The 27,794-nt window shown below is 36.5% G+C and overlaps 1 protein-coding gene across 6 annotated transcripts in view; it reads right to left on the bottom strand.

The window, feature by feature from the left end:
- HERC2 (HECT and RLD domain containing E3 ubiquitin protein ligase 2) overlaps positions 1 to 27,794 on the bottom strand; it is a 120,486-nt gene that overhangs the window by 5,616 nt on the left and 87,076 nt on the right. For 4 of the 6 annotated variants that reach the window (XM_075523454.1, XM_075523444.1, XM_075523464.1 and 1 more), the window contains 22 exons: positions 27,447 to 27,633; positions 26,488 to 26,628; positions 25,952 to 26,143; positions 24,097 to 24,250; positions 23,277 to 23,384; positions 21,977 to 22,108; positions 21,307 to 21,465; positions 21,096 to 21,214; positions 20,582 to 20,707; positions 19,460 to 19,615; positions 19,197 to 19,312; positions 18,873 to 19,071; positions 17,470 to 17,684; positions 16,530 to 16,707; positions 14,679 to 14,840; positions 13,400 to 13,491; positions 12,400 to 12,539; positions 11,182 to 11,369; positions 10,312 to 10,509; positions 8,309 to 8,392; positions 989 to 1,130; positions 13 to 207 (listed from right to left, as the gene is read on the bottom strand). In XM_075523454.1, the coding sequence (XP_075379569.1) occupies positions 13 to 207; positions 989 to 1,130; positions 8,309 to 8,392; positions 10,312 to 10,509; positions 11,182 to 11,369; positions 12,400 to 12,539; positions 13,400 to 13,491; positions 14,679 to 14,840; positions 16,530 to 16,707; positions 17,470 to 17,684; positions 18,873 to 19,071; positions 19,197 to 19,312; positions 19,460 to 19,615; positions 20,582 to 20,707; positions 21,096 to 21,214; positions 21,307 to 21,465; positions 21,977 to 22,108; positions 23,277 to 23,384; positions 24,097 to 24,250; positions 25,952 to 26,143; positions 26,488 to 26,628; positions 27,447 to 27,633 (3,383 nt within the window). Of the gene's footprint in view, positions 1 to 12; positions 208 to 988; positions 1,131 to 3,036; positions 3,174 to 8,308; positions 8,393 to 10,311; positions 10,510 to 11,181; positions 11,370 to 12,399; positions 12,540 to 13,399; positions 13,492 to 14,678; positions 14,841 to 16,529; positions 16,708 to 17,469; positions 17,685 to 18,872; positions 19,072 to 19,196; positions 19,313 to 19,459; positions 19,616 to 20,581; positions 20,708 to 21,095; positions 21,215 to 21,306; positions 21,466 to 21,976; positions 22,109 to 23,276; positions 23,385 to 24,096; positions 24,251 to 25,951; positions 26,144 to 26,487; positions 26,629 to 27,446; positions 27,634 to 27,794 lie in introns of those variants that run through there. The other 2 variants (XR_012778677.1, XM_075523472.1) reach the window with 2 other exon arrangements.

Here is a 27,794-nt window from a genome sequence, read left to right as displayed (position 1 = left end):
CTATGAAATTACCAAGAAAACGAAACATGTTCATATGCAAGAGGGACTTGGCAGCAGGATTTAATAGGAAACAATCTCTGTTTGCTCCAGATTCATCTCTTCCATTTGGTGTCACAATTAACAGAGGGGTCAGCCCATTCTGAAGCTCCTCGCACATTTCTGCTATTGATTCACTATAACCTCCACCACAATCATCCACAGATTCACCTTGGAGAAGAAAAAAGGCTCAAAATTAAATGTTCTTTTAAAAATAAATGAAGTATTGAAATAAACCGTATTTCCTTCCACGGGGATGATCGAGTAAACAAAAGTTTACTAAAAGCTACACTGTCATATCTGTTCATATGAAAACCCTTTATGTTTTGCTCTATATTTGGATATTTTCAGTTCATTGTAAATCATACTATTTAGAAGATTACACAATATATCACAGTGTCAAAAATACTATTTTGCCAGCGTGTAACTAACATTTTTGTGTTATACACTAATCAAAATAAAAGAGAGGTAGAAAAAGAAAGTCAAAGCAACGTGATTCCTAAGTAACATTTTAAAGTAGATATATTTTATATATCTTACATACAGTAGACAGAATGGCTCTTCAATCTGAAATATTTTTCATCAAAAAGCTCAAAGTGATACATGAATTGTAAAACCAACCCTACCAGTAAAACCAGCTAGCTAGGATTATTTACCAATTCAGACAGCTGAAAAACAGGTTTAGGTTTTGCAGAATGTTTGTTGTACACAGTAGAGTTGCCTCCAGAATTTGAGGATAATTACAGAGACATTTCCACTAATCTTGAGGGGTTTTTATAAAATCATTTAAAAAGGCTTTTTTCCTTCCTAACATTTTAAACACCTTCCTCTGCCTACAAACAAACATTGTTTTCCTATATCCCTTCCTTCCTTCAGGTCCTCCAGAAAAGTAAATCTGAAGAAAACTGTAAAGTTAAGTGCAAAATAGGTGGGGGGTGGACAACCCTCTTACCAACAAACTTGACTTTCCAAACACGATGCGGAAGCAGAAGGCTATCAGGGCTAAAGGAACTCATTTTAGCACACATCTGTCCAAACACTGACTTTGTACCATCAGGCCCAGCCAGTCCTCCTTTACTCCTAGAGCGTTTTACCTATTGAGTAAGCACATTATAAAAGTCACTGTAAGAACATATTTCAGCTGGCATCACTGCACAGATGAGACTATAACATTAATGTTTATAAAATACTAATGTGTTCAGTGAAACATTTGCAGAGGTCCACAGTGTATCTTGTATATACGTGACATATACAGAAGAACAACCAAATTTCAAATTACAGCACTACAGTATTTTTCAGTACCATCTAATATCCATGCCTAGATACAGATATCACAGACTCCTATTACATATCCCAATCCTCTCCGGGAAGATGAAAGCACTTAAAATCTCAGCCTATTAGGAGCCCAGAACTATTTCAGAATCACATGATGGTTGAGGTCAGAAGGGACCTCTGGAGGTCATCTGGTCCAACCCCCCTGCTCAAGCAGGGCCACTTAGAGCCAGCTGCCCAGGATCATGTCCAGACAGCTTTCACGTATGTCCAAGGACAGAGACTCCACGGCCTCCCTGGGCAACCTGCGCCAGTGCTTGGTCACGCTCACAGTGAATAACTGTTTCCTGATGGTCAGAGGGAACCTCCTGTGTTTCAGTGCCCTCACTGGGCACCACTGAAAAGAGCCTGGCTCCCTCTTCTTTGCACCCTCCCTTCAGGTATGCAAAAATATACATTAATGAGATGCCCTCTGAGCTTTCTCTTCTCCAGGCTAAACAGTCCCAGCTCTCTCAGCCTTTCCTCATAGGAGAGATCCCTTAATGAGTCCCTTATTCATCTTCGTGGCCCTTTGCTGGACTCTCTCCAGTATGTCCATGTCTCTCTTGTACTGAGGAGCCCAGAAATAGACAACAGTACTCCAGGTGTGGCATCACCAGTGCTAAGTAGAGGGGAAGGATCACCTCCCTTGACCTGCCGGCAACACTCCTCCTAATGCAGCCCAGGACACCCATTAACCTTCTTCATGGAAAGCGCACATTGCTGGCTCATGTTCAACTTGGTGCCCACCAGGACCTGCAGGTTCTTTTATGCAAAGCTGCTTTCCAGCTGGGTGACCCCTAGCTTATATCGGTGCTTGGAGTTATTGCTTCCCAGGTGCAGGACTTTGCGCTTCTCCTTGTTGAACTTCATGAGGTTCTTGTCAGCCCATTTCTCCAGCCTGTCAAGGTCCCTCTGGATGGCAGCACAACCCTCTGGTGTATCAGCCACTTCTCCCCGTTTTGTGGCATCAGCAAACTTGCTGAGGGTACACTCTGCCCCATCATCTAGGTCATTAATGAAGATGTTGACCAGGACTGGACCCAGTATTGATCCGTGGGGTACACCGCTAGTTACTGGCCTCCAACTAGACTTCATGCCACTGATCACCACCCTCTGGACCTGGCTGTTCAGCCAGTTTTCAGCCCACCTCACTGTCTGCTCATCCAGCCCATACTTTGTCGGCTTGTTTCTGATATAAATACAGGACACACCTAAACATTAAGGAGGAAGAGTTACTGGTTCCAGGATAGGCTGCACTGCAACTTCTGCAATAGGTCCTATCTCTGACATAGCTGTTTAACTGTCAGTGATTACTATGATGATCACCATTTATAAGCACTGCAAATTCCAGCACCTCTGTAACAGAAGAAATTTTACAACTAATGCTTGGATTTGCACAAACATGAAAACCAGTACCTAGTTATCTAGACACTTTCACTACATGTCCTGAGCTAACCTGACAATGCTGAATGATTGTTCTAGGTAATTTCTATGACCTGACATAGTTATAACTACTTGAGACAATCTTAGTTCAAACACAGCTGACCACAATGATGATGATTTTTTTTTTTTTACATTAAACTAAAAATTTGGAGGTTGATTAGGCCTTAGTAATTTTACTGTTAGAGCTGGAAACATGCAAAAACAATAGGTGTGTTCATTGCAGCTAGACAGAATGATTCTTACCAGTTCAGCTGACAACCCTGTGGGCTTTCTTCCCTAGATTAGGACTTCTACATTCCCCCAACCACCAATACCTTACTTATCTTTAATTCAAACAGTTCATTGTTCATCTGTCTCTACTCAGCATTACACCTGTTCATCTTCAAAGGAAAATGGAAAGACAGAGAGGTATCAATGATAAAATTTGTTGATTAAGTTTTCTTCCCCTATTTCTGAAGGAGCAGCCAATGCCTTGGTAAATTCAGTTTTCCTGGATTGCAATCCACTTAGTTAATGAATCCTGTCTCTACTCATACATTCGATTGTCAAATCTGGGTAAGTTTTTAATACACAAGACAGATCAGAGGCTGTGTTGTTGGCTAGAAAACTGTAGACATGTTATTCTTACATTCATTAATGATAATATTTAAATATGCATCTACGATACTTACTAGGAGCTTCTAAAGATGAGTAAGCGCTACCAAAATAAGTATGTATACACACAGAGTAATGCGTTTCTTAGGCACCTACGTAAAAAGTGTATTTTAAGATTTGATGAAGATCCATAAGAAATGGCATGCATGGAAAATCCCACGTATTTTGCTGCAAGAGATGCACACAAAGCAGATAAGAATACAAAAAGCATTTCACTAGTATGGAGTGGAAAGAAATGGAAAGTAAACAGAAAGTTGGAGAAACCCAAGATGTTTTTTTCCCCCCTTGGTGTTCTGCAATTTATGTTCTCAACCTGTCCTGACTGCAAAGGGACTCCTACAGTGCACATAGTTCACCAATATCCATGAGACTGTTCATTCAGAAATAACTGAGACTCATCCCACTAATCTGTATTTGGTCCCACTCCAAGCTACAGTGCATCTCAAAATCCAGTTGTTCTGATGCTGCATACTTCTGATGCTTTGGATAAAACATCCACCTCAAGTCCTCCTCATGTCTAAGATGTTCTGTATCAACACAAGCTGGTTTTAATTCAATGGATTTCTAAGAAATTTGGATGCTCAAGAAGTTTTAAGTTGCAAAATCACTGAGTCTTCTCTTAAAAAGAGGAAAGTATGATTAGAAGGTCTATGAAAGCAGTAGTTAATTCACTGTTTTTTCAAATCTCAGACCTAAAGTACAAATTAATCAAGTGACAATAAAAAGGCAAGCAATCCTGCCTGAACTGAATAGGATGGCATGCACATTTGCTATTATACATTTAATTTACTATTTATTTACTAGCAACACAGAATTTTCATTTAATCTGATCATTTAGATGCAGGAATGGTTACAATTTGACTTTTAGCAAAGCAATGTAAGAACACCATGAAGGATTATTAGCATTTCTGCCAGCATCTCAGTATATTGCTTGCTGACAAAGACAGATGCCCATATTAAAATTTATTAGGTTATTAGCAAAGAGTAAAACACTTCACTGAAAAATGGCAAAAATTCATACAAATATGTTTAGGCCACAATCCACCACAGGTGTTTTAGCTTTTTATTGTAGAGGTCTGGAGCACAGCATCTTGCTCATGTTTCCAAATCATCCCCTTTAGAGACTTAATACATATCCTGTGAAATCTGTTTTACTGAACAGGGCCAGATATAACCCTCATTGAATGCATGCCTTATTAAACACAGATTATGCAGCATCTCAAGTTTTTAAAATACAGTTCCAGCCTTCTTGCTGATGAGATGACGTTTTAGCATAAAACAAGTTAATATGTTTATTAGAGCCCAAGAAGGATTTTCATAAAACAGTCTGCCATCAGAAAATATCAACTTGTAGGAAACCAGCTTTTCTTGGACCAGAGAGAAATGCAGCAGCTCAAAAGCAGCATACAGTGAAGTGTGGAAGAATCAAGTTCAAGAACTTGCCTCAGTGAATAATCAATTATTGTGAGCAGAACCATTGCAATAAAAGGGGAGAGGCACTCAAGTCAATCCGTAATCTGGTTAAAGCATTTTGAAGTGATGAAGACCAAAATTTAAGTTCTTTCTCTGAATCTGAAGAAAAAAACCTTTATATTTGTCTCAAGCAGCCTGAAGAGTTCCACTGAAATACTGGCCATCCTGTGGGACTCTCTCCAACCCACCAGAACTTGGGAGAAATGTAGTACATAAAGCCATGCACTCAGAGACTAATTAAAAAGTTTACAAAAAGATGACAGCTTATTAGTTGGAATCAGCTAAGAAAGAGAAATATGTACTGTTAACATAGAAGACAGATCTATGAAGAAAACAAACACAATCCCAGGATGTCATGAAATCAGTCTCCAGAAGAGGTAAGAGAAGTATCAATGTGATAATTACAAGAGCACAGACACAGTCTCACCTGTACCTTGAGATTTCAGTTATCTATGCTCAAACTGAAATGCCACAGAAAAAATACAGTCTAAAAAGATGAGGAGTAGAGAAAGACTTCTACTCAAGCAGACAAAAAAAAGCTTAGCCTGATCAGTGTAGGAAAATGAAGGCTGTCATGAAATGAGTGTTCTTTAAAAGCACATTTGATAAGGGAGAAGACAATAACCAGGAAGGAGGAATGTCATTTAAACTGAAGTATAACACTCACAAAAGAATAAAGAATTCATTCATTGATATGTCCTATCTACTTTAAGATCAGATTATTTTTAATCATCATGCTAGGGAGATTTCTGTAACCCACATTTGATAAGGAGCCCTAGTGAGGAGGAAGAAACTATTCTTAAAGTGGGATTTCATATATCCATATGTGTGACATTCCTCCCATGACAGTAGAGAACATTGAACCAGGAGATCCTTTGCAATATTACATTCCTGAAAGTAGACATTCTCCTTAATAACTGAAATTTGTTTCCCTTTTGAAAGGAAGAAATTCCTTTCAACTGCTGTGACAATCTCTTTCATCTAAAGGCAAAGATATGATTTAACAACATTATGAATCTGTCTGCCTATAGGTCATAACACACTGTCTATTTGACACCACATGAGCTACACCAGTACTTAAATACTAGGTAAATCTGATCTGCTAGTAAGAGGGTCAGTAAGTAAACTTGAGCACTGGAGCCCTGTCTAGACATGTAACTGTCAGTTCACTTTCTGGCTCAGTCTTCAACTATTACACCTTTCCAGAACAAGGCTGGAAAGGTTGCTGTTTTGGAATATTTCACTTAACAATCATTCCCAAAAAGTAACATGGACAAAACTGCATCAAGTTTGGATTCTTCTGCCCTACATAGTCCTCCAACGGTGTCCCAAACTGTCTCTGTGCACTGAGGCTTGCCCTCATACTACACCTAAAAGCATAAAAAAAAAAATCTACCCTCAATTTTATGCTATAGAAATACCAGGCTGGCACTTGGGTGAGTTGGAGTACAACCATCACATTGTATTTCACACATCTTGAGCAAGAAAACTACATAAAACTACTGTGCCCTACTATCACAAGGCTCCCAACAGAAAAGATCCAGGGCCAAGTAGTATGTAAGGTGAATGTGACCTACTCTAAAGGAATCTGGTCCATGTAAAACTTGACCTAAGGACAAGGGAGTGCTGTTTGGCTTGCCTTTATGCTGCAAGTTAGACAGCTGTTATGTTCAGTTCTAGTACTTCCAAAGAAACCACTGAACAACAAGGTAAGCTGAGGAAAATGTGTTAAAAAAAACAAGTCAGTACCTGGAAAACAACTTTAAATTAAAAACTCATCTGTTTATTTTACAGGAAGATGATGAAGTGAATTGACTGCACCATGTAACATGTAAACTGTAAGAAGAGTCTTCTGAAAGCAAAGGGATCTTAAAGCCTAGCTGCAGTTAAACTCACAACTTCAAATAGAATGAAAATTCTTAACATTGACAATTAGCTGTTTGAGACTATGTAAAGCAGCTTTGAATCTTCAATTAAATATTATAAAGGATCAAACTGTTTAAGAATTCACATTTTCATTCTCTGCAAAAGCTAACTCAAGAAATTGTGACCTGTACTGAGTAATGTGTAATCAGGCCAGATTATGAACGTGGTCTTTTTTAGCCTTCACTTACGCTAAAATCTAGGACAGACTTGTGTTACAGCAATATTTCACTTCCCCCAGAAGACAGGAAGAAGGGAAGCCCTGCAGCTACCAGTTCTTTTCTAGAGTTCAAGTTAGATTCAAGTAACAAACTGGAATACAAAAGAAACCCTATCTTAATTAATTAACTCAATAGTAGAAGGAGGACACTAGGAAATGAGCCCAAAACCTAGTCACTAGTTTCCTGCTTAAAGTTAAATACTTGCACTGCTTTCCTGGACTTTCTGAATTCACATACACACACAAAAAAAAGTAACAAGAAAATCTCTGGCACTCTCTTCAGCTTCAAATTCCCAAATAAACTAAAACAACACATTTCAATCACATCACATTACCACAAGAAATTTTAAGTGCCCATAGAAAATGGCAAAGCAGCAGAAACAGGGTCCAGCCACAACAGGATGTACTTCTGTTCACTAAGAGAAAACTAGTTAGTCAAAATTTTCACCATTTCTCCATTCTAACCTTACGAAGAGTAGGTTTTCTTACTTTTTACTATATATAAAAAAAAGAAAACAGCCACTAAAAGAAAGAAATGTATGAAGACTCTGTAAGACCAGGCTTCAGTCCATTTAAACGAAAACAATGTTTTACTATTCTATGTTACAGAAATATCTACAGAAAAAAGACATATCTGGCCTAAGGCACAGCATTACATTTTCTAAGGTCAATAATAAGGAAAAAAGCCCTTTTGTATCAAAGAGTTCTGCAATCAATATGACCACATGTGATGACCAGCAAAGGACAACAGTTTATCAGCCTGATTTTTAATTATATTCAAGGGCGGGTGTGGTGTGTTTTGGGGGTTTTGTTTTGTTTTTTTTGCCTTTTTCTTTTTCCCTTCATGTTCTCTGTTATGAAAGCAACAGCTGAATAACTCATCTGACCATTTGGAAAGGTAAGAAAGCCATCAGAATCACTACTCTCAAATTATCTAATGTAGTGAGTTTTGAAAAGCAGGCCTTTGTCAAGCAGGACATACTTTGCTCATTGAGTCTAAATCATTCACTTAGTATTTCAACAAGTGTCCCCCTCCCCTCAAACAACTACAGTATGGTTGAAAACGTACTGAAAAGAAAGGGAGCAGCCCTTGCTGCATTCACTTCTTCCTTGTCTGATTCTCTGATAAAAATTCAACTCTTCAGTACTCAGATACCAAACAGCTGAAACAAAGGGACTTGACAAATGTATAGCACTGTAGGCTAAACATAGAGATACTAAAATCAAAACTTCAGCTTAAGATACCTGTATTCTGTTGAGCTCTACAACTGGCCCATGCTGACGATCTCTCACCATAGTTGCTTGCACAACTTTTCTGAAAGCTGCCTCCTATAAAAGGAAAATACAAAAACTTAAAATAGTGGCAAAACTGCGACCAAATAAAAAAGCTGCACATATTTCACAGATACACACATACTTAGTTCAACTTGGGGAAAAAATGACTCTTCAGCAGAAGAGAGAAACTGATCCTGCAATACTATCCTTCAGCAATTTCCTTCTGAATACATCACAAAACACTAGAAAAGGCAAACACCTCTGAGTCTTTCTTTAGAAGAAATGGAAACAAGCATCAAATACTTTTGAAATACTAAAAATAAACAAAAGCAACAGAAGATAAAGCTGTGAGATGTTAGTTAAGGACGATATTATTTGTGCTAATACAATTCAAGTCTGAAACAGCCAGGATACTAAAAAAGTAAAGAAGAAAGTCTCTCCTATATCACTCAAAACCATGGCCTGAAAGGTTGTACTGCACCCAGATTCAGTTATTACTAAGCAACCAACATGCCACTGAGTGCAGGTATAAATTAGTTTCTACAAGAATAATATATGTGTATGGAGAATAATTAATGTCAGAGGAAAACAATCAAAAAAGCCAAAGATGAGATCATCTTGCTATAGAAGGCAATAAATAAATAACAAATAAAAATAGAAAAACAAACTTTTCATGCAAATTCAAGTATCTGAGGTTCTCTCACTAAATATTTGGATCTAATTTTGCACTGTCAGTTTCAAGCAAGCTTTAAAAAGATTTTTAAGTCTTTAGAATCTCTGAAGGTAAGCCTGACTTAAATGCCTAGATAAAAATACGGCATCACAACTTCTGGTGTCTCTGTTGAATGCTTATGACATCAAATATCCCTGATATCACATTTTATCTTATATCTGAAGCCTTTCTTTAACTGTTCTGCAGATTCTTAAAGTAAATTATGTTGAATGTGCCTCCCGCACACCCATTCCTATACTTAACATCGTATACCTAAAGGCTCCCTATTAATAGCACTAACATAAAAGTGTCATGAAGAGAACAGCTAAGATTTCCCTTTCCTTTTTTCCAATTTAGGTTTTGATGAAAAATGTGTTGTCTTCTCTTGGTCTGTGAAGCATGTATTCTGCTGGATTGCTCTACTACACAATTTTATTGGAGTCTAGAGAAAGAGACCTTGAGAAAATACCTGCTAAGGAGGCTAGTTACAGGCCATGTGTCTTATTTAAAGACATAGAACAGCACTGCAGAGGGAAACTTAACTGCTTCTCTTTTCAAATATATCTTCCAGCAGATTTTGTCTGTTTATATAAGGTTATCATTTTTTGTTAGACAAGTTACTATGACAGTGAGAAAATTCAGATCCCCAACTGATGATCATACTAAAGGCAAGTCATGGTTTTAAAGGCTTTCCATATCTGAAGTTTTGAATAAGTGCTGTAGCCTTGAAGCGTTATAATTATCTAGATTTTCTCATGACTGACTTTACTTACAACTACAAAAATCCACTTTCTTTACCGATTTGAGATTGAACTCCTAGGTATCCTGTCTTCACTTTTAGCCCAGTCTAAAACAAGTTTGTACCTGCATAGAGCTTTCGATCAACTAGTGTATCACCTGATCATGACAACTGAAATACAAAAAGCAGACAATGACCATTTTGTACTTATCTTACATTTTTTTTCCAGGATAGCATCTACTGAATACTCTAGAATTCAGCTATACTACAAACTGAAGATTTACAGTGTAAAGTTATTTTCAAGATCAACACACAAAAGCACTATGATGAAGAACTGAGGAAAACACAATTAAAAGAACACATTCACAAAGAAAAAAGTTTGCATAATCAAAATGCAAATATTTGATATACAACTTACAGAGCAAATTGAGATATATAGTTCTATTTTCTTTAGAAACAGTTTAAACAGTACATTTCACATACAGTTACAAATCACTCCCTTAAAGACGTTCTGATAAATACCTTTCCCTGTGATATCAGTATTCCCCGTAATGTGTCAAACCCAACTGAGGGTCCCTGGCCAGTTTCATCAAGTCTTCCTTCAAGATCAAACATTGGAATGCAAGGACAGAAGAGTTCAGAAATGTGATGCAACAGCAGAAGCCTGTTTCTCAATGAAATGATGGGAATTTCCTGCAGATGATTGTACTCCATAGGAACCTATGATAAGGCAATGATATCCAAATCTAATTTAGAATTATTATATACTTTATTTTATTAAACAGAACAAATTATTAGATTTGTAGGTAAATTTGAATTAGAAATTCAGATATTTGCTTATTCACACTGTCAAAACTTAATACACAGAATTCAGTTGTTTATAAAAGATACTAATAGTATCCATCTAAACTGAAACAAGTATTAGAAACATGACAGTTAGACTATTCTTCCTATTCCATATTTTACAATTCTCTTATCCATAAACAGACACGTTTTACATCCTGTCTTCACTACACCCAGGCATTATAGCTGAAAGGCAGAATATTAAAAAAAACAATCTTCTCAATGCAAAGCAGGCAATGAAGAACTCCCTTGGAAGGCATAAGATTTTCATAGCTGGAATAGAGAATTAAAATTCCTGCCAATTTGCAAACTGAGTTACTGTTCTGCATTGGATTAACAACTGAATGAAGAGGCTTTCTCACCTCAGAAAACTGGAATCCTTCTTTGGAAATATGGAAGTAAAACAAAGTAACTGGCTCAAACTCGAAGCCAAATCAAAGCACTCTGAGCTTATGCAGGGATTTAGAAAGGAAATACATCTACTGAAAGATCAGCAATGAGCATACCAAGTATGTTTAAAATCTGAATGCAATAAACCAAAAATATTACCTGTGTAGGGAGCTTGCCAGCATTAGCAGGTTTACTGGTTGACCAAGCTAAAGTATGTGCTGAGCCACAGGCTACTCTGTTGATCTTTTTACCCTGAAGTGCTGCAACCAAGCGTGGTCTTTGGATGGCATTAGTTGTTCCATCTCCAAGCTGCCCTTCATCATTATCTCCCCATGTATACACTTCCCCTAAACCAATAAAAATAATTAATTGTTCTGAAGCTTTTTGCCCTTTTTTTTTTTTTAAATTAGCATTCATAAATCATTTAACCGAATGAGGCCTTGGACTGTAATCAAGATTGCTAGGACTGATGGCCATCCTGAAGTCCACTATGTAGTGCAGATAAATCTTGAATGACATGCTTAGGCCCATGCTCTATGTAGACCAGCTAGTATAAGATGCATTCATTTCCTCATAGTTTGTTCTAACTTAAAAGTTCTGTTCCAGAACAGGAGGAGATGGTGGAGCAGAAGAATAACAACAGATACACCAGAAACAGCCTGTATTTGATAGTTTCATAGCAAAAAAGCTGATATTAAAAAAAGAATTAGAAAAGGCTTAACATTTTGTATGAGACGAAAGAAAAGATCCTATAATAGGCTGTATTACTACAGAGGACATTAAAATAGGTGCTTACTGTTGCAAGATCATTGGAAAATACTTTTAAAATAGCAAACTTGTTTCTGAGCATTCATTTTCTGCAGCTATATCCTATTTCACTAGCACCTATAAAACACTCAGTTATTGTGCAGACTTGTTAATTACATGTGGGAGAGAGTCTGCTACAAAGAATATTCAGTATCTCAGCCTGCTCTGTAAGAAGCAATATTGTTTGTGCAGTGCTTCATTTAGCAAGTTAAACACCTCAGCAGGCTCAGAAGACCCTGTAAAAGAAAAAGCCAAATCCATTCATTCTACTGCTTGACCAATCTGTAATTACTTTGAGAGCTCTATATTTTTCTTTGACCATCAGCATTTATGAAACTTAAACTCTTTATTTTTTATTAACTAAAAACCTTCAGTTGGTTTTATGTGATCATTTTAAATCAATGACATGCTTGCTGCTCACGAAATATGCAACATCTGCAAACACAAAATATGTCCATGCACATAGAGGACCAGCATTTTTAGCAAGGACAACCCACCAACAAGCTGACTAAAAAATAAAGTTTCATTCTTTTCAAATTCAGTACTAAGTAAATTATTTGAATTTTATACCATCTTCAGTGCAGCAAACACAGTGCAAAGACCCAGTAGCAATCGCAATGACTTTCTTTCCTTGCAGTCCCTGCACTTGTCGTGGTCTTCTAACATGGTCATCAGATCCATGGCCTAACCGATGATAATCTCCTTTGCCCCTGCACAGAGAAGGTAAAACATTTCAAAACTGTGTTTTAATTGTGGAAAAAACAGAACGACAGACTGCATCTGATATTTGATCTGTAGATGTATTTATAAACAGTCCAATACAAAAATATTCTCCAAATATTCAACATTAATCATCCCTAGGTCATATGACATGGAGGTGATTCTGCTGATATAGTAAAAATCCTTAGACCTCCAATATGCTGTTCCTACTTATTCTGTGTAGGTCCTAACACCACTTTTGCAGGGGGTTGTTTGGCTTTTCCTCTTATAAGGGTCAAGTATTAGAACCATTTGTCTGCAAAACCAGTACATTTACTGACCTCAGAGACTGGAACTTTGTACAGTTTAAGGATAACTGTAATGCCATGCAAACAAGGGGGCAGAAGGATGTTGGGACGGTTATTTTGCTTAGTCTTTTTAAACACTTAAGTCTAGTAGCTTAAACTACAAAATTTGGAATGGTGTAGGAAGATTAAAACAATGAACTAAAATCAAATCCTCAGACTACAGCCACCACAAGCTAGACACAATTTTGATAATATGAGAATGTTATTTATGCTGTCATCTTCCACCCTACAAGACACTTCAGGCTTATACTTCTACTGACCTCCTTGGAACTTCTGCATCTTGCAGTGGTCAATACCTGGAATGACAACTCTGTGCAAAATATTTTGATTTTTCATTTAAACAGCACTATAAAATGTTCCTCAAAGTGGTAGATTTTATCACTAATCAAGACAGAGGAACTCAAAAAAGTTTTTGATAGGGGTGGAAATCAGTATAACACTAATACCTGTTGCAGACAAGGTTACATCTAACACTGTCAAAACAACTAATACAAAATACTTACCACGTATATACTGCTCCAGATTTGGTAAGAGCCACAGAAAATTGTGATCCACATTCTACTTTAACCACTCCAAGGCCTGTGAGGGAATCAATCTAGGAAAATAATATCAAATGAAATCAAAGTTAATTAATGAGGCTATAGTTTCATCGACTGCATTGTCTTAAGTAAAGTATAATGTGCAAGTGTGTAAGTGTCTATATGTATATTTATAAATTAAAATATGTAGGTAGATCATTTAGCTGAATTCTACTCCTTTCATCTTTCTACCATTTACTACTTAAACATTAAAAACAAGCTCAGATTTGGCAAACTGTTGGAGATCATCTCTAGTATGTTTTGCCAATAGTTAGTTTAGTCAGCAATTGCCCCTTAGTAGAAACGGTAAGGCTCTGTCTCCAAATAGTCAACATTAATCATCCCTAGCTCATATGACATAGATGTGATTCTGCCAACATAGTAAAAATATTAAACCTCCAGTACACTCTTCCTATTTATTCTGTGTAGGTCCTTATGCCACTTGACCATCAAACCTATGGGACTGATGATTGATGAAACATAAACAAGCTATTTTTACATCACGTGATAAAAAGCTGTTATTTGGGACAGGTTGGTAGACTTTGTCCATTTGGAAACAGAATGGAGACACATATATCCAGGTAATAAAGTGTGATTCTGGACTAAGAATCTAAAATCCACTGTGCATAGGTATACACAGTGACACTCACATACATTTCTCAAACACAAACAATGTTCTTCATCATAACAAGTGCTGGGATTCAAATCAGATGGCTACATGGATTTCATTTGTAACGTACAAAGAAATTCCATTAATTCAACCATGAAATTCAACCAATTCCAGAAGTCAACCATGCATTTACATGAAAGTCTTAATATAAAGTAAGATTACTTCTTAATCAATTGATACCCCTTTCTGGAATGAAGTTATGACTTCAGCAGTATTATGGAAGTTTATTAACACAAGGATATATGAATATTTCTTGGCAAAATCTAATATTTTGACAGGAACCAAAATTAAAATGAGAAATATTGCTGGAACCAGCAATGTTCTCCAAAGAAAAAAACCTTCAAGTGCAACTTTAATGGTCAGCACAAAATTTAGACTCATCATTGTAGCCTACAAAGTTCATCCTTAACAATAATCAGAAGAATCCTGATCTCCCAGGATGGGAGGAAGTTTGCACATATTGGCAAATCTTACTTCAGCGTTCTCCATCAAACTCATGGTTTCTAAAACAATGAAAAAATTACATTCAAATACCTTCATTGGTACTTTACAGCCATCACTGCCTCCTCTCCCAAGTTTTCCATAGTCTCCATCACCCCAGGACCAGACTGTATCATCATCAGTCAGGCACAATGTCTGTGCATCTCCGCTGCCACAGGCTATGTCAATCACACGGTAGCCCTGGAGAGCTTCCACCTGTAAAGAAATCACCCATTTTTGTTCACAATAAAAGACTCAGTCATTTAGTTTCAGAAAAGATGACAAACCCAACTTGAGAGGTGCTTCACTGGAACTACCAAGTCTGAAACACCACAGGAACAAGCAAATAAAGGCAACTCAAAGGCCTTTGCTCTTTTCAAACCATCAAAATGAAAACTGCATTTTAAATACTGGATTCTTCTTTTTAATTGGTGAATTAGTTAAATTTTTTTGACCTAAAAAGTCAGGGAAAACAATTCATACAAAACATGTAAGGTTATCAGAAACTATATTCTGTTGAAATAATTTCAGGCTCTCTGGGTGAGTATTGTATACAGTAAGGAAAAAAAAAAGTCTTATTTTCAAATATTCTTTTACTAGTTCACAATTTTCTAGCACTTCCATCATCATCTGAATTTAATCAACATCTTTTGAAATGCTGCCATCTAGTGATGAAATATGGGATTTGGATTCACAAAGTAAAAGGATGGTGACCCACATGTATTGCATCCTCCCCATCCTCACCCCTACTTGAAACAGATTATAGGTAGCACAATCCATCATCCAAAGCAGCATGGGACTTCACATACTTCAGCTCTCTATAGATTATCTATTTTCATACTAACCAAGAACATGGAGGGGGGAAAGATGTATAAAGGTGTATAGGAAAGGTGGGTAAACCTTGGTTTTTTGGGGGCAGGGGAAAGAGAACATCTGGATACAGGTGATAAGGTCCCAAAGTGGACTAAGAATGTATGATACCTCATCCCACAAATTCAAGCACTGAAAAAAGTTAATGCTTGTGTGAATAGAAATATATGCACAGAGCTATGAATAAAAATAAACTAATACGCAATTTAATTCAACTAATGTAGTCTTATCCTTTGCTGTATGTTCAGCAAGAGAACACGGGTAGCAAAATGAACTCTCATTTCAAAGCCAGGGCAGTTTTCTTAATACCACTATTCTAACTTAAAGTTCTTACAGTCTAGTTCACAGGAGTACAGTGGTCTGAATTACAACTCGTCAGCTAATCAGTATAGTCATTCTTCCTACCTTCCATACTGTCCAAGTTCTCAGATTCACCACTTAAGAATCAAATGGAAACAGCTATCTTCTTCATCAATGATTGCTTAGCTCAAATTTCTTTAGCAAATAGCAATCAAATACTTTGTAATTACTTAGGTTAAATTCTTATTAACTTAGTATATACTTCAGTAACATCTCAGTGATTCAATCATGAGAATTAAGAGTATAATTATCATGTCAGGAAAAAAAGCAGTTTGCAAGTGACTAAGTGGCTATCACTAATCACTGGTATATTTTCCAGGAAATAAACAATGAGGGGACCCAGCAGAGGAGGAGTTCACTTGTTACTTTCAGTGCAAACTACTCCTGGGATGGAATTTCCTTAATGGAGGGTGGGGTGTTTGATTTGGGGTTTTCTTTAAGTCTTCTCTAAAACAAATTCCTTGTAAGCTGTTTAGTGACCTCTAGCAAAGTTTTGCAGCTCCACTTTTATTTTATTCTTCCAATCCATTCCTGTTTTCTAAAGCAACTGTTCATTTCTTACAAATACATGCCACCATTTTGCCCTTTCATTCTTTATATGCAGAAATGCAAAAAGTTACAAATCAGAAGGTAAGAAATGGACTAAGACTGTACAGAACTCCAAAGGTTTCTTACCAGTTTAGGTTTTAGTTGGTCCTCACTATCTCCATGCCCAAGGCGTCCATATCTCCCCTTTCCCCATGTAAAAAGGTCTCCTGCAGCTGTAATACATGCGCTGTGTGCTCCCCCAGCAGCAATGTCAACAACTTCTATACCTCTCAGAGATTCAATTACGCGAGGACGATCACAAGGGCTGAAATGAAAATATTTGTCTGACAAAGCTTTTAGAAGAGACCATTCATGTTCACCAATATTTTAAAAACCTCTCTCCATATGAGTACAAGGATACCCGAAATAACTGAGTATTTGCTTTTGCTCCAGTTTAATATCCTAAAGATTTATGTTTAATTAGTCATTCAGAAATATTTTTAAGGCCTATAAAAGCTACAAGTATTTTACCATACATTATACTACAGCATTACAGGTAAGCTGAAACTACAAAACCACTTCCATTAAAATCTAGTCAAAGCTCAGCTAAGCATTTACCCTGGAAAATCAGTCCAATTTAAGATACATTATCAAAATTTCTAGCATAAAATGTACTGTTGCCCCCCACTGACTTCAGCATTCCTTTTCTTTTTGGATCAGAACATTATCTCTAACACAACAGAACTTCTCCTTTAACGTAGGCAACAATGCATGTGGAGATCAGAAGCAGAATGGCAGTTTTGCTCCCTAAGTGCCTTGAAGTTCCACATACCTACAAGACAGATCCCAAAGGAAAGCCGCTGGACTTTAGCATCCACAGATACGTTAGAACACAATATCTAATTACAGAAATCAGAGTAACTGTTTATCTGAAAAATATTTTGTGGTTCTCCAATTTAAAAATTTACATTTCCACATCATTACTCAACAGTGACTTCTACATATAGGCAGTACTTCAAATGCATAGCAACTATAGTTAAGTATCCATTATTAGTTTTTAAAAATAACATTTCAAAGTGTTACTTACCTTCGGTTTCCATGACCAAGTTTACCATCTTCTGCTTCACCCCAAGAATAAACCTCTCCCTCAGAAGACAATGCCAAACAGTGCTTTCCTCCCGAGTTCACTGCAACTTTCTTTATAAACACATGTTGAATGGATTCCAGTAAAGTTGGAGTAGAAACTGACTCTGTTCCTCCAATTCCAAGCCTACCACCTGCTCCATATCCAGTGGCATACAGCTTTAAAGTGAAGAATAAAAGTTAATTTTGTTCGCCTCTTGAAAAACATTCACTAGAGCTGTAGAGAAGAATTCTTAATGAATGTATACCAGAATACAGTTAAAGGAAAGCCTGAAAAAACAGTTTCTTACATGCCTCTATACTCCCTCCTGGAAAATAAGAAATATTTTGAAATATTTCACAATAAATTTGTGAAAATATGGCTACATTCAAGTCAATATGAACTGTCACTGGCTTAACGGATTTCATTTTAAATCCTAAGGCTGATTTTCTAGAAGTATCAAGAAACCATAGCTTTGCGTGATACATTACAAAATCATTGATCACCTGTAGGTCTCTTTCAAGCAGCACTATTCTAGTTTTCTTTCTTCTGTGGAATATACACACCTAAACACAGTTGCTTCTTCCCCCTCCATCCCATAAATACAGTTTAAGCACTGCTTTTCACTCTCTTTTTGTCCATCTGAAAGTAATTTCTCTCAACAGAATGATGTCAAGCAATGTCACTAATCTGTCCCTTACTCTTCTGTGAATCATTAACAAGGATGATACTGACTGCTGAGGAATCATTATAGTATCTCACTAGATGAATGTAACTGTTACAAAAAGCTCTAGCTAAAATTCTCGATCACATCCTTAACACAAAACTGCCATCTGTATCAAAATAAAGACTTTTTCAAATTCGTGAACTTATTTTTTTCTCCTATACTAAACCTCTGCATGGTGTTCCTTTTCACTCAGGATTTAAGCATCTGCCAATTAGATCCTGCAATATCTAACTTACAGGCATTTAGCCAACTGTGAACAATCTCAGATTCCAATTGCACCTCTCCCCTGTCAGAGAGACATAATCACCATCACATTTTACTGTCTGTCCTGTTTTATGGGACTCTGTGAGCATGTTACCTGTATTCAGCTTTGTTTTCCAAAATCTGATCACAGTTTTGAATTGAGAACTAAAATGCACGTCTTGTTTCATGCATTTAATGCTACAGTACACTGAATTCCTAGACTGCACTGCTGGAGTTGGTATAGTTCAGTTTCTTTAAGAAAATAAAACAAAACTACTACTAATAATAATAATAAATCTGTGCTATGCACATTATTTTTTATTTCACCAAACCCATTCTGACTGAGGATGAAATATTTCAAGGGAGTCTAACAAACAATCATTTGTTGTATCCTTACTTTCCCGTCAGCAGTCACTGCAAACAGAGTCTGTTCACCACCAATTAACTGCACTGGTCTAAGGGTAGCAAGGGCTTCACATGGAGTTGGGACTTTGACTTTTGCCCCTTCAATCCCACCAAGTTGTCCTCTATGATTATGACCCCAACCATAAATAGTTCCACTGCCTCCAGCTGAAAGTGTCCAATCATCGGGTCGTCTGCAGAAAATGCAACACAAACAAAATTTTAAAAGAGCTTTTAACAAGTCACAAAAAACCGCAGTTTATCATTGTACAACAAGAAGCAGCACAAGACCAAACCAATGACAGTTGAAAGAAATAACCTATTCATCCACTGGACAAGCTGCTCATCCTGTTCTCTCTTAAAGACATCATGGCACTCATGAAGAACATCCATATTTTCATTATCTGCCATTAATTCTCGGATTTTCTTTGCCACCTGTAAAATATTTTGGATTAAACAGCATTATTCAAACTATCTGTCACTCCTATCACAGTTGGCATAAAATACTTCAATCTCAGTATATCTTTTTAAATTAAACACTTCCATACATTCCATGAACCATTTAAAATATTCCTGCAGTACCTCATCAAGGAAAAGACGAGGTAATGGTGTCCTTTTATCAAGGGCCACAGCAACCCTGGATGCCATACAGTATCTCCTGAACCAGGCCCATTTGTGTGTCTCTGCACAGCAAGGGAGAGTGTCCAACTCGAGATCACAAGCAAGAGCCACAAGCACCTGGAGACAATCAAAAAACATTTGAGATATATCAAAAATGTGTAATAAAAACTAATATGCATTTGATGTAGTTGAACAGCTCATAGACCAGTAGGGCCTGAGCACTGTCTCAAAGACATGTAAAGTGCAAGGGACATCAAGAACCACCTTCATTACCCTCATTGATGGGGCAGCTTCAAGTGCACCAAGTGTACCCACACTATCTCACATGGTTATGTATCCCATTTCCTCTTCCAATCCAGAAATTTTCACAAACTTCCTGTGAAAAACACTCCTAGATTAATTAATTTTTCTATATCAAACACCATGTGCTGAACTTTTTACCTTCCATTTCTAAACTGTCTCCTTCTTCCAATTAAATCAATCTTCAATTGATTTTCAATTTGATTCAATTTCAAATCAATGTTGCTGATGAAGATTGTGAACAATGGATTACTTCTTCCCTGTATAAACTTTTACATATTTTAAGAATTTATTTTCCTTACGATAGCTAAGTCCTCTTAGTTTAACTTTTACTACATAGGAAGCTTTTTCAGCCTTTTATTCTTGTTGCTCTTCTCTAGACTTCCTCAGCTTGTTTATTTTTACTTTGAAGTACAGGCTCCAGAACTGAATAGCCTTCCTTTTAAGACGTTCTTATTTGTTCCAACTAGATGTAAATAAAACCTTCAGAGTATTTTAAAAATATAAATAAATAAAAATATACAACAGTCCTAGTAGGACAACTTGGAAATCACTTATCAAAAAGTGTAGTCTACTGTACTTCCAAGATGTTTTTCTGATCTACCTACCTCTGCCTAGCTAGGTACTCCTTATTCTTTATTTGTATATTTGATTCTCCTTTTAGAAGTAGTATTCCAATTTTGTCAGAAAAGGTTTCTGATACAGGGCTAGGTGAGCTTACCATGTCCCACAAAAAAATCCAGAACTATACTAATGAGTTATTTACTGATTGTACCCCATTACCTTAAAGAAAGGGCTGTGGAGCAATTGTTTGCCACCTCTCACAATGGGGTCTTCATAGTCAAACTGTCGCTGCAAAGCTTCTGGAAGACCTTTAACCAAAGCAGCTAAAGCACTCCCTGTGAAACTCTAGAGAAACCACAGAACTAGAAAGTTAGTCTTACTGTATGTATTACAAAAAGTAAATTATTTAGATGACCATGACAAAACATTAACAGCTTCCCAAACTACAGTTAGCTATGTGACGTATCACTTCCATCCATTTCCTAATACAAAAGTATTTCTATCACTTTTTGGCAATTCCAAAACCACATTTATACAGTATTGAAATTAGCCATTTTTTTTTCTAAAATGGAGTACCTTTACAGACTTGCAGACCTGTGCAAGAAGGCTATTCATTTGCACATTTCCTATTTGGCCATTAACAACAAAAACATACATCAGGGCTAGCATTTTAATGCTTCACATACATCTTAATATGAAAAACGCGAAGAGGACAGCATCACTGCCTTCTTACCAAAGCTCGTGTTTCTCCATCATTATCCCCTAGAATCCGGTTGATGTTAATAGACTGGCCAAACTCTGTTGTGAGCAGTTTCCGTAATCTCTGCAAGGCCCACATTCTGTGGCCAGCAGCTAAGGAAACATAAGCACCCAAAGAATGTAATTACTTAAAACAATCATTTTAACTTCAGATAAATAAGACTTAATTTTAAGGCTGCACCTACCTAAGGCACTCAGTTGAGCACAAGCTGCAAGAGAAGCTGCCAAGCGAGGAACTATACTCCTGTTGGAAGCAAAATTTAAGCGAAAATCCAACAAACACGTAACCAAATCCATTGAGGGACATGAAAGAATGCAACGATCTGAGAGAAGGTCTTTAGGGCCTGCAAGAAACAAAAAGCAAAAACAAACAAACAAAAAGGTGGGGAATATTTGTCCTCAGACTGAAATAAGAACAGAACATAGACAGGATTTAGCTGACCAAACACAGCAGTCTAGAGTGCCACTCTGCATCTGAGTTGGTCCACTCTACCTCCCTTTGAAAGGATTGGAAGAGGCACTTTCATGACATAATTCACCTAAATTCCAAAACAGATGCATTTTAAAAAAAAATTTTTCAGATTAATTGTGCCTCAAAAGTATCCTCTCTTCACTGATGAAGAGGCAAACTAGAGTGATTACAAAGTATTTTTATCTCTTCCCTATGTACAAGTGCACCTCTCAGGAGTTTGTTGAAAATGTTTCCTAAGTATGAACGAAAATGTTTTCTTAGTATGAATGCAAATGAACTTTGAAACTTTGGCACGTAAATACCATGCAATAAATGCAACTAACAAAACTGAAAAGTAAATCTACTCTCTTGCCCTTCTGTAAACATCATATGTGATACCTTACCTGCAGCTGGCATGATAGGATAAACAGTGAATCGCCATCCCCATCCATTCACAGAGCCATCACTGATGAACTTCCACTTTAGTTCATCCCCTGGAATTCGCAATTCACTAGACCAATCTGACCACTCACGACCTGTTACAGTAGGCAATATGAACATATTCATCTATACTGTCTGAGCCAATATGCAAGCTGCTTGTCAACAGCAACTTCCCTCCCATGGTTATAAACATATTATACATTATAAATATCACATAAATGCATTCAAGGAAAAAAGCTATGTAAAGCACATGAACATAACTATAAAGATGTTACGTTAATGAAACTTAAGTCTTAGACAGTTCATTTAGCACTACTAACAGATACCCTCAGTACTTTTAATACTACATTCAAAAGACAATTATGAGATCTTACTAAAATCCATTGTTCTATTTTTAAATGATCTTTTCATATTACAAAATATATAACAACATATACATTAAATAAAGCTTTACAGTTTTTTCCAACCAGGAATCCAATCAGAAATATCTCAATAGTGAAACGCATGTGCATCGGAAACAGTTTGGGGAAAAATGGGTCAAAAGCAAAAGCCCACATCATGACTGCTCAGAAATGTTAAGCACAAGCAGTAAGTACTGAGACCCTTGCACATAATGTAGTATATAGGTAGGTTCAATGTAAAATTTGATGAGATTAAAAATATCCCTCTTAAATCTACTGCAAATTAATAGTGCTTAAAAATGAAATCAGAGGTAACAGGATAAAAGATGTGAAGATTTCATGTAGTGTCAGGTACACAGGCTAGAGCAGAAAACAGAAAGAGAGCCTAGCTATTATTTTGGGCATTTGACAGCAGAAGAGCATTTGTCTTCACTGTACGAAAGCTCAAATTTCAGTAAACGTTACTTGAAAAAGAAAAAGGCTAACAAAAGAAGTATCCTTTTCCAATTGTGTTCCAATTTGTTAAAATACATTTTGACTATACAGAAATTCACACATGTTGGCAGGGGTGCTAAACACTTTTTTTTTTTTTTTTTTACACTCTAACTGCTCTTAGGAAGAGCATGACAACATGCTCTTCTGAGAGATTCTCTATATTCAAAGATGCAAGATCACTCTTACATGTCTGTGTCTAGATCATACACCTTTTTTAGTTTAAAACAGAATATCAATTTACATAGTTTTTCCTCTTTTTTATTGGCATATCCCTCACAGTACGCCAGTCACAGACAGTGGTACATTTCATTCAGCATTTAACAGTAAATCACCCAAGACATTTTTGAAAAGCACTAGTTCTCATAACCTGATCGGACGGAAACAATTCTGTTGACACCATCCATTATGGTGAGTGGATCATGACGCCGCTCTGTAGAACACTGGCGATCAAATTCTACCCTCAGTCCCTCAGCACCTGAACAGCAACAAAGAGTTCACACATTTCTACAGAGCAATCAATACCACAAACAAATGCGTTATTTTAGAAATCCACATGAAATCAAACACAGTTGTTTAGAATTCATGTGCTCGTTAATAAAAATACCTTCCTTTGGTTTAATGACATTATTTGTCTGTAATGTCTTTTCTTTGAAAGGCTTACATCATAGCAAGCTCATGTGAGTAGGGGCTAGCAGATAGAAGACTATATTCAGAACATTCCAAACTGAAGTTGCAACAGACAAAAAAATGGCTGTTTACAGTTAAGGCAAATAGCTCTTTGTTGCCTGTACCTTTTGATAAGTACTAGGTTAACATACTGAAGGAAGCACTAAATGGAAAGACAGTGTTAAACAAAAAAGCATTTCCCTAATGCTCAAGACTAGAAGATAGGTGTTCAATTACTGACCCTGAAAAAGACTCAGTCCTTCTCAGATTCATAACTGAACAGAAAACAGCAGTGATATACAGCTGCAGTCACAGCCAGTGAACCCAAAACCACGTATTTCGCAGGATGGAGATGTTCATGCAGTATGTGAGTGTTTTAAGAAATATTTTATTATAGCGACAGAATATGTCACATGGCTTTAAAAGTTCAATACACATTTTTGCAAGCTAAGGAAAAAATGTTATGCATGCAGGCTTGAAATTAACTGAATTTTAGTAACGTAACTCTAAGAATTCTATACCTGGTATTTTAACTGTGCCACTAGAAGAGGTATCATCAGTATATGGATGGCTGCTTTCTACCACAACTGGTTGCGAAGAGAGGCGACCACTTTGTGAATCAGTTGCTACATCTTCTAGTTCAGTAACGCACAGCTCCAACAACATATCAGCAACCTAAGAGAAGAAAAATATACTTTACAAAAAGCAAGTTTGATTAGTCCAAGAAATCTAAGCCAACTACCATTATTCCCAAATTTAAAATAAATAATCAATCACTTGTTTTTTGACTTCTGAGTCATAAACCATCATATTCATTCAAAAATAATCTTTTTGGTGTTGTTAAAGCTATAAAAACTCCTAAAACTAAAAGCCAAACAACGTAAATTTCCAGTAAGTAAATGACAACACAAACAATTGTTTTCCCTTTAAAAAAACAAACTGTAAAATCCAAACTGTAAAGCATATGCCAAGAGATTAACAAAAGGTGTAAATATTTAACCAGTATGTAATATTGCAAAACACTCTTTAGAGAAAATTCCAATAGTACTCATTTTTAAAGAGCAGTTTCAAATAAAAATTCTGACTCGAGGTAAAAAAAAAAACCTCACAGAAAAAAAACCAAACCACAAAAAACACCCACAAACACGAAGTTGTTCAGCTACTCACTATTAATGCTAGAAGCAAAAAACTAGAATTAATGTATAAGTGCATATATAGTGTGCATCTAGTTGGGGTGGGAGGGGAACAACTACATCTCAAACCCAGAACACGGGTATACATAGCTGATCATTGAAAATGGCGGGGGGGGAAGTAACAGCTTGAGAAATACCACTCAATTGCCTCTATGTGAATAGCATCAGTTAGGCTCTCCCACAATCCTAGTTTACTCGGACAGAGATACTGTAAGATTTAATTGTTTAAATCTGAAGCTGTCTTGTCATTTATACCATTAATAAATAAAATTTCTCTCAATTCAATGCATACTCCTTAGAGAAGTCATTATTCATCTTTGTGGTTAGAGAAGACAAGTTTAATAAAAGAATACAAAAATCAGCTTTGCATAATCACTTCTCATGTTCCAAACCAGCCTTTAAGCAGTGCAAAGCCATAAATTAACTACATCATATGAACATCTTAAAAGAAATGCATTGTTACTCATTAGAAAAAAAATATATGAAGGGTAAAGCTACAAGAAACATTAAACAACTTTCAGTTCATTACTGTAAGCAGATATTCTATAAATAATTTATGATTTGTAACATTCTTTCATATAGCTGCTGGTATCCAATATTACAGCATTTATTAATTCTGTTTGTCAGTTGTCCCAAAAAAAACCCCACACCCACAGATACTTTGTAAATAGTTAGAAACTTCAATGCATCAAATGTAAATCTTAAAAATTAAGAAGAATTACTATATCGTTAACAATATATTAGCAGCATTTTTAGCTAGCAATGACAACTGCATCAATTTGAGAAATAAACTCAGATGCTAAACAAAATCAACCAACGTGGAAGTTTTTAAACTAACATTCCACAGATCCAGGAAATAGAATGTGGTTTAATTCAGCTTCATTCCAATAACTACAGCCACTTGTCCAATACATAGATAAAGTTCATTAAGCTTCTATTTTAATGTCTATGCAGCATGACAAAACAAGGAAATAGTCTGTTACTGACATTTGTAGCACTTGCATATATTCAGGTAATATTTCCATTAAAATCATTAAGGTTCACATGCATTTAAGTTCAACTCAAATTTTCATGTTTATTAAGTTTCTCAGTATGTTGAGCTACACTTCAAATACAAGAAAATATTCTAGCAAGCAACTAATAAAAAGGACGAAGTTAAAATGCAACAGAAACAAAACCTGACCTGTGGGTAAGCTGTGCCCATACCAGACAGCACAGCTGAAAGAACATCTCTTCCCTTTTCACCTGCTCGGTTGGACACAGCAAGCTTTAGCAGGTCAACCATGACTCGCGTGTCATCTGGTACTAAGAGACTAGTAAACTCATCCAAGTACTGTGGTTCTGGGCCAGATACTTTACTTTGACTTTCTACATCCTACAAAACAAATTGCAGAAATATTTAGACAGTGAAGATGAAGGAAGTATTTCACTGAATCAGAACAAGTTAACTTTTCTGAAGAAGTTTAAAACACAATTCGTAAATCTGGGATATATGGCCTCAAAATTAACCTACTGTTAAACCCACTTCTCAAGTGAAAAGGCTTTCCTAAAATTAACCTCCTTAAACTTTGGGGGAAAAAAAAAATCCCTCTATCTTTGGATAGATTTAAAAAAAATGCAGTCATTTATAGAATAACTTTAAAAGCACCAAAAAAGCAAAACTTCTTGATAAAAGCATGGTAAGGACTTAAGTTTTAAGGAAGGTATTGACAACATTACTTCTTTGGTTTTTGTCATGGTTTCTGCAATGATACTGGCAGCTCCAGGATCATCTGTGACTGGAATGAAAGGACGGGAAGAGGCAGCAGCAGCTGAGGGAGTTACAGCAGATGGCGTCACAGCATCTTCTGAAGAAACAACCTAGTCAAAACAAACAATAACTAACAAAAGCTGCAACAAGATACTGCAAAACCTTCAAGAGTCTAATCAATTATTAGAAGGGCTTATGTTCAAAGACAGCAGCAATTTAAAAACAGCAATATATTCAAAACCAACAGATTTGCTCCCTGTATTTTTAGCTTCTATTTTATGTTCCTAGGACAGCAAACCAGCCAACACCCCCCTCAATGCCAGCTGCTACAAAAACATACAATAAAACATCAGTGCCTGCAGAAAAGCCCACAATGTAGAAGGCAAGCCCTAAAAATACATGTCAAATTAATAGTTTGTTAAACAAAAAGACCTCTTCAGTAGCAAGCCTTTTCTTTTTTCTGCTTCTGTTAGCAACAGTAGCAAGCCTTTTCTTTTTTCTGCTTCTGTTAGCAATTGGGAATCAACAGAGTAGAACTCCATTCAGGCCCTCCTGTCTACATTAGCCGATACAAATTTACAATTACATTTCATTAAATAATAGTAAAATATTCCCTTAGTTTTGACCTTTTTTTTTTTTTTAAAGATCACTCCTGTAAAATGAATTTAATATCTGGTCAAATGGTTAATATTTTCATGTTAATTCTAAAATACTACTAGAAATCATCACAATTGCCTTTAAATGAGACAGTGCATTATGAAAGTTCAAAACTGATTTCACACTAAAATTTTAGTTTTTCCAAATCTGACATACGCAGAGTACTCCTGAAATTAGAACATAAAAGAACTGTTTAATCTCTGCTATTATCAAACTAAATGGGACAATATTTTTCAGCTTTACTGTTGGAAAAATTCATTTCACACTTTACCTCCCCTCTCCTGTCCTGCCATGGGTTTGGGCTCAGCCTCTCTTCTATATCTCCTACAAGCATGCATTCATCTCCATTTGCAGGGCTTCCTGTAGAAGTAGCCTCTGATGGGGGGGCTGGCGATGAAGAGGGACATTCTACTGGTGCAATCATACTTGCAGGCATCAATGCTCCAACAACTGCATCCCTGAAATCATTTAGGACAGATCAACATAAACCTAATTATACTCCCTTGTTGAACTTAGAAAAAATGATATTAGCTTGTCTTAATAAAGTAAGGAAAGGTTTCCAAGCTCTAGAATTTAGAAAGTAGTTTATCTCCATTCTCCTTTGGGCCTGATGCTTAAA

This window comes from Mycteria americana, chromosome 1, assembly GCF_035582795.1.
Source record: "Mycteria americana isolate JAX WOST 10 ecotype Jacksonville Zoo and Gardens chromosome 1, USCA_MyAme_1.0, whole genome shotgun sequence".
NCBI lineage: Eukaryota > Metazoa > Chordata > Aves > Ciconiiformes > Ciconiidae > Mycteria > Mycteria americana.
The sequence above is the reverse complement of the archived record's forward strand: the minus strand, read 5'-3'. Positions and strand labels throughout refer to the sequence as shown.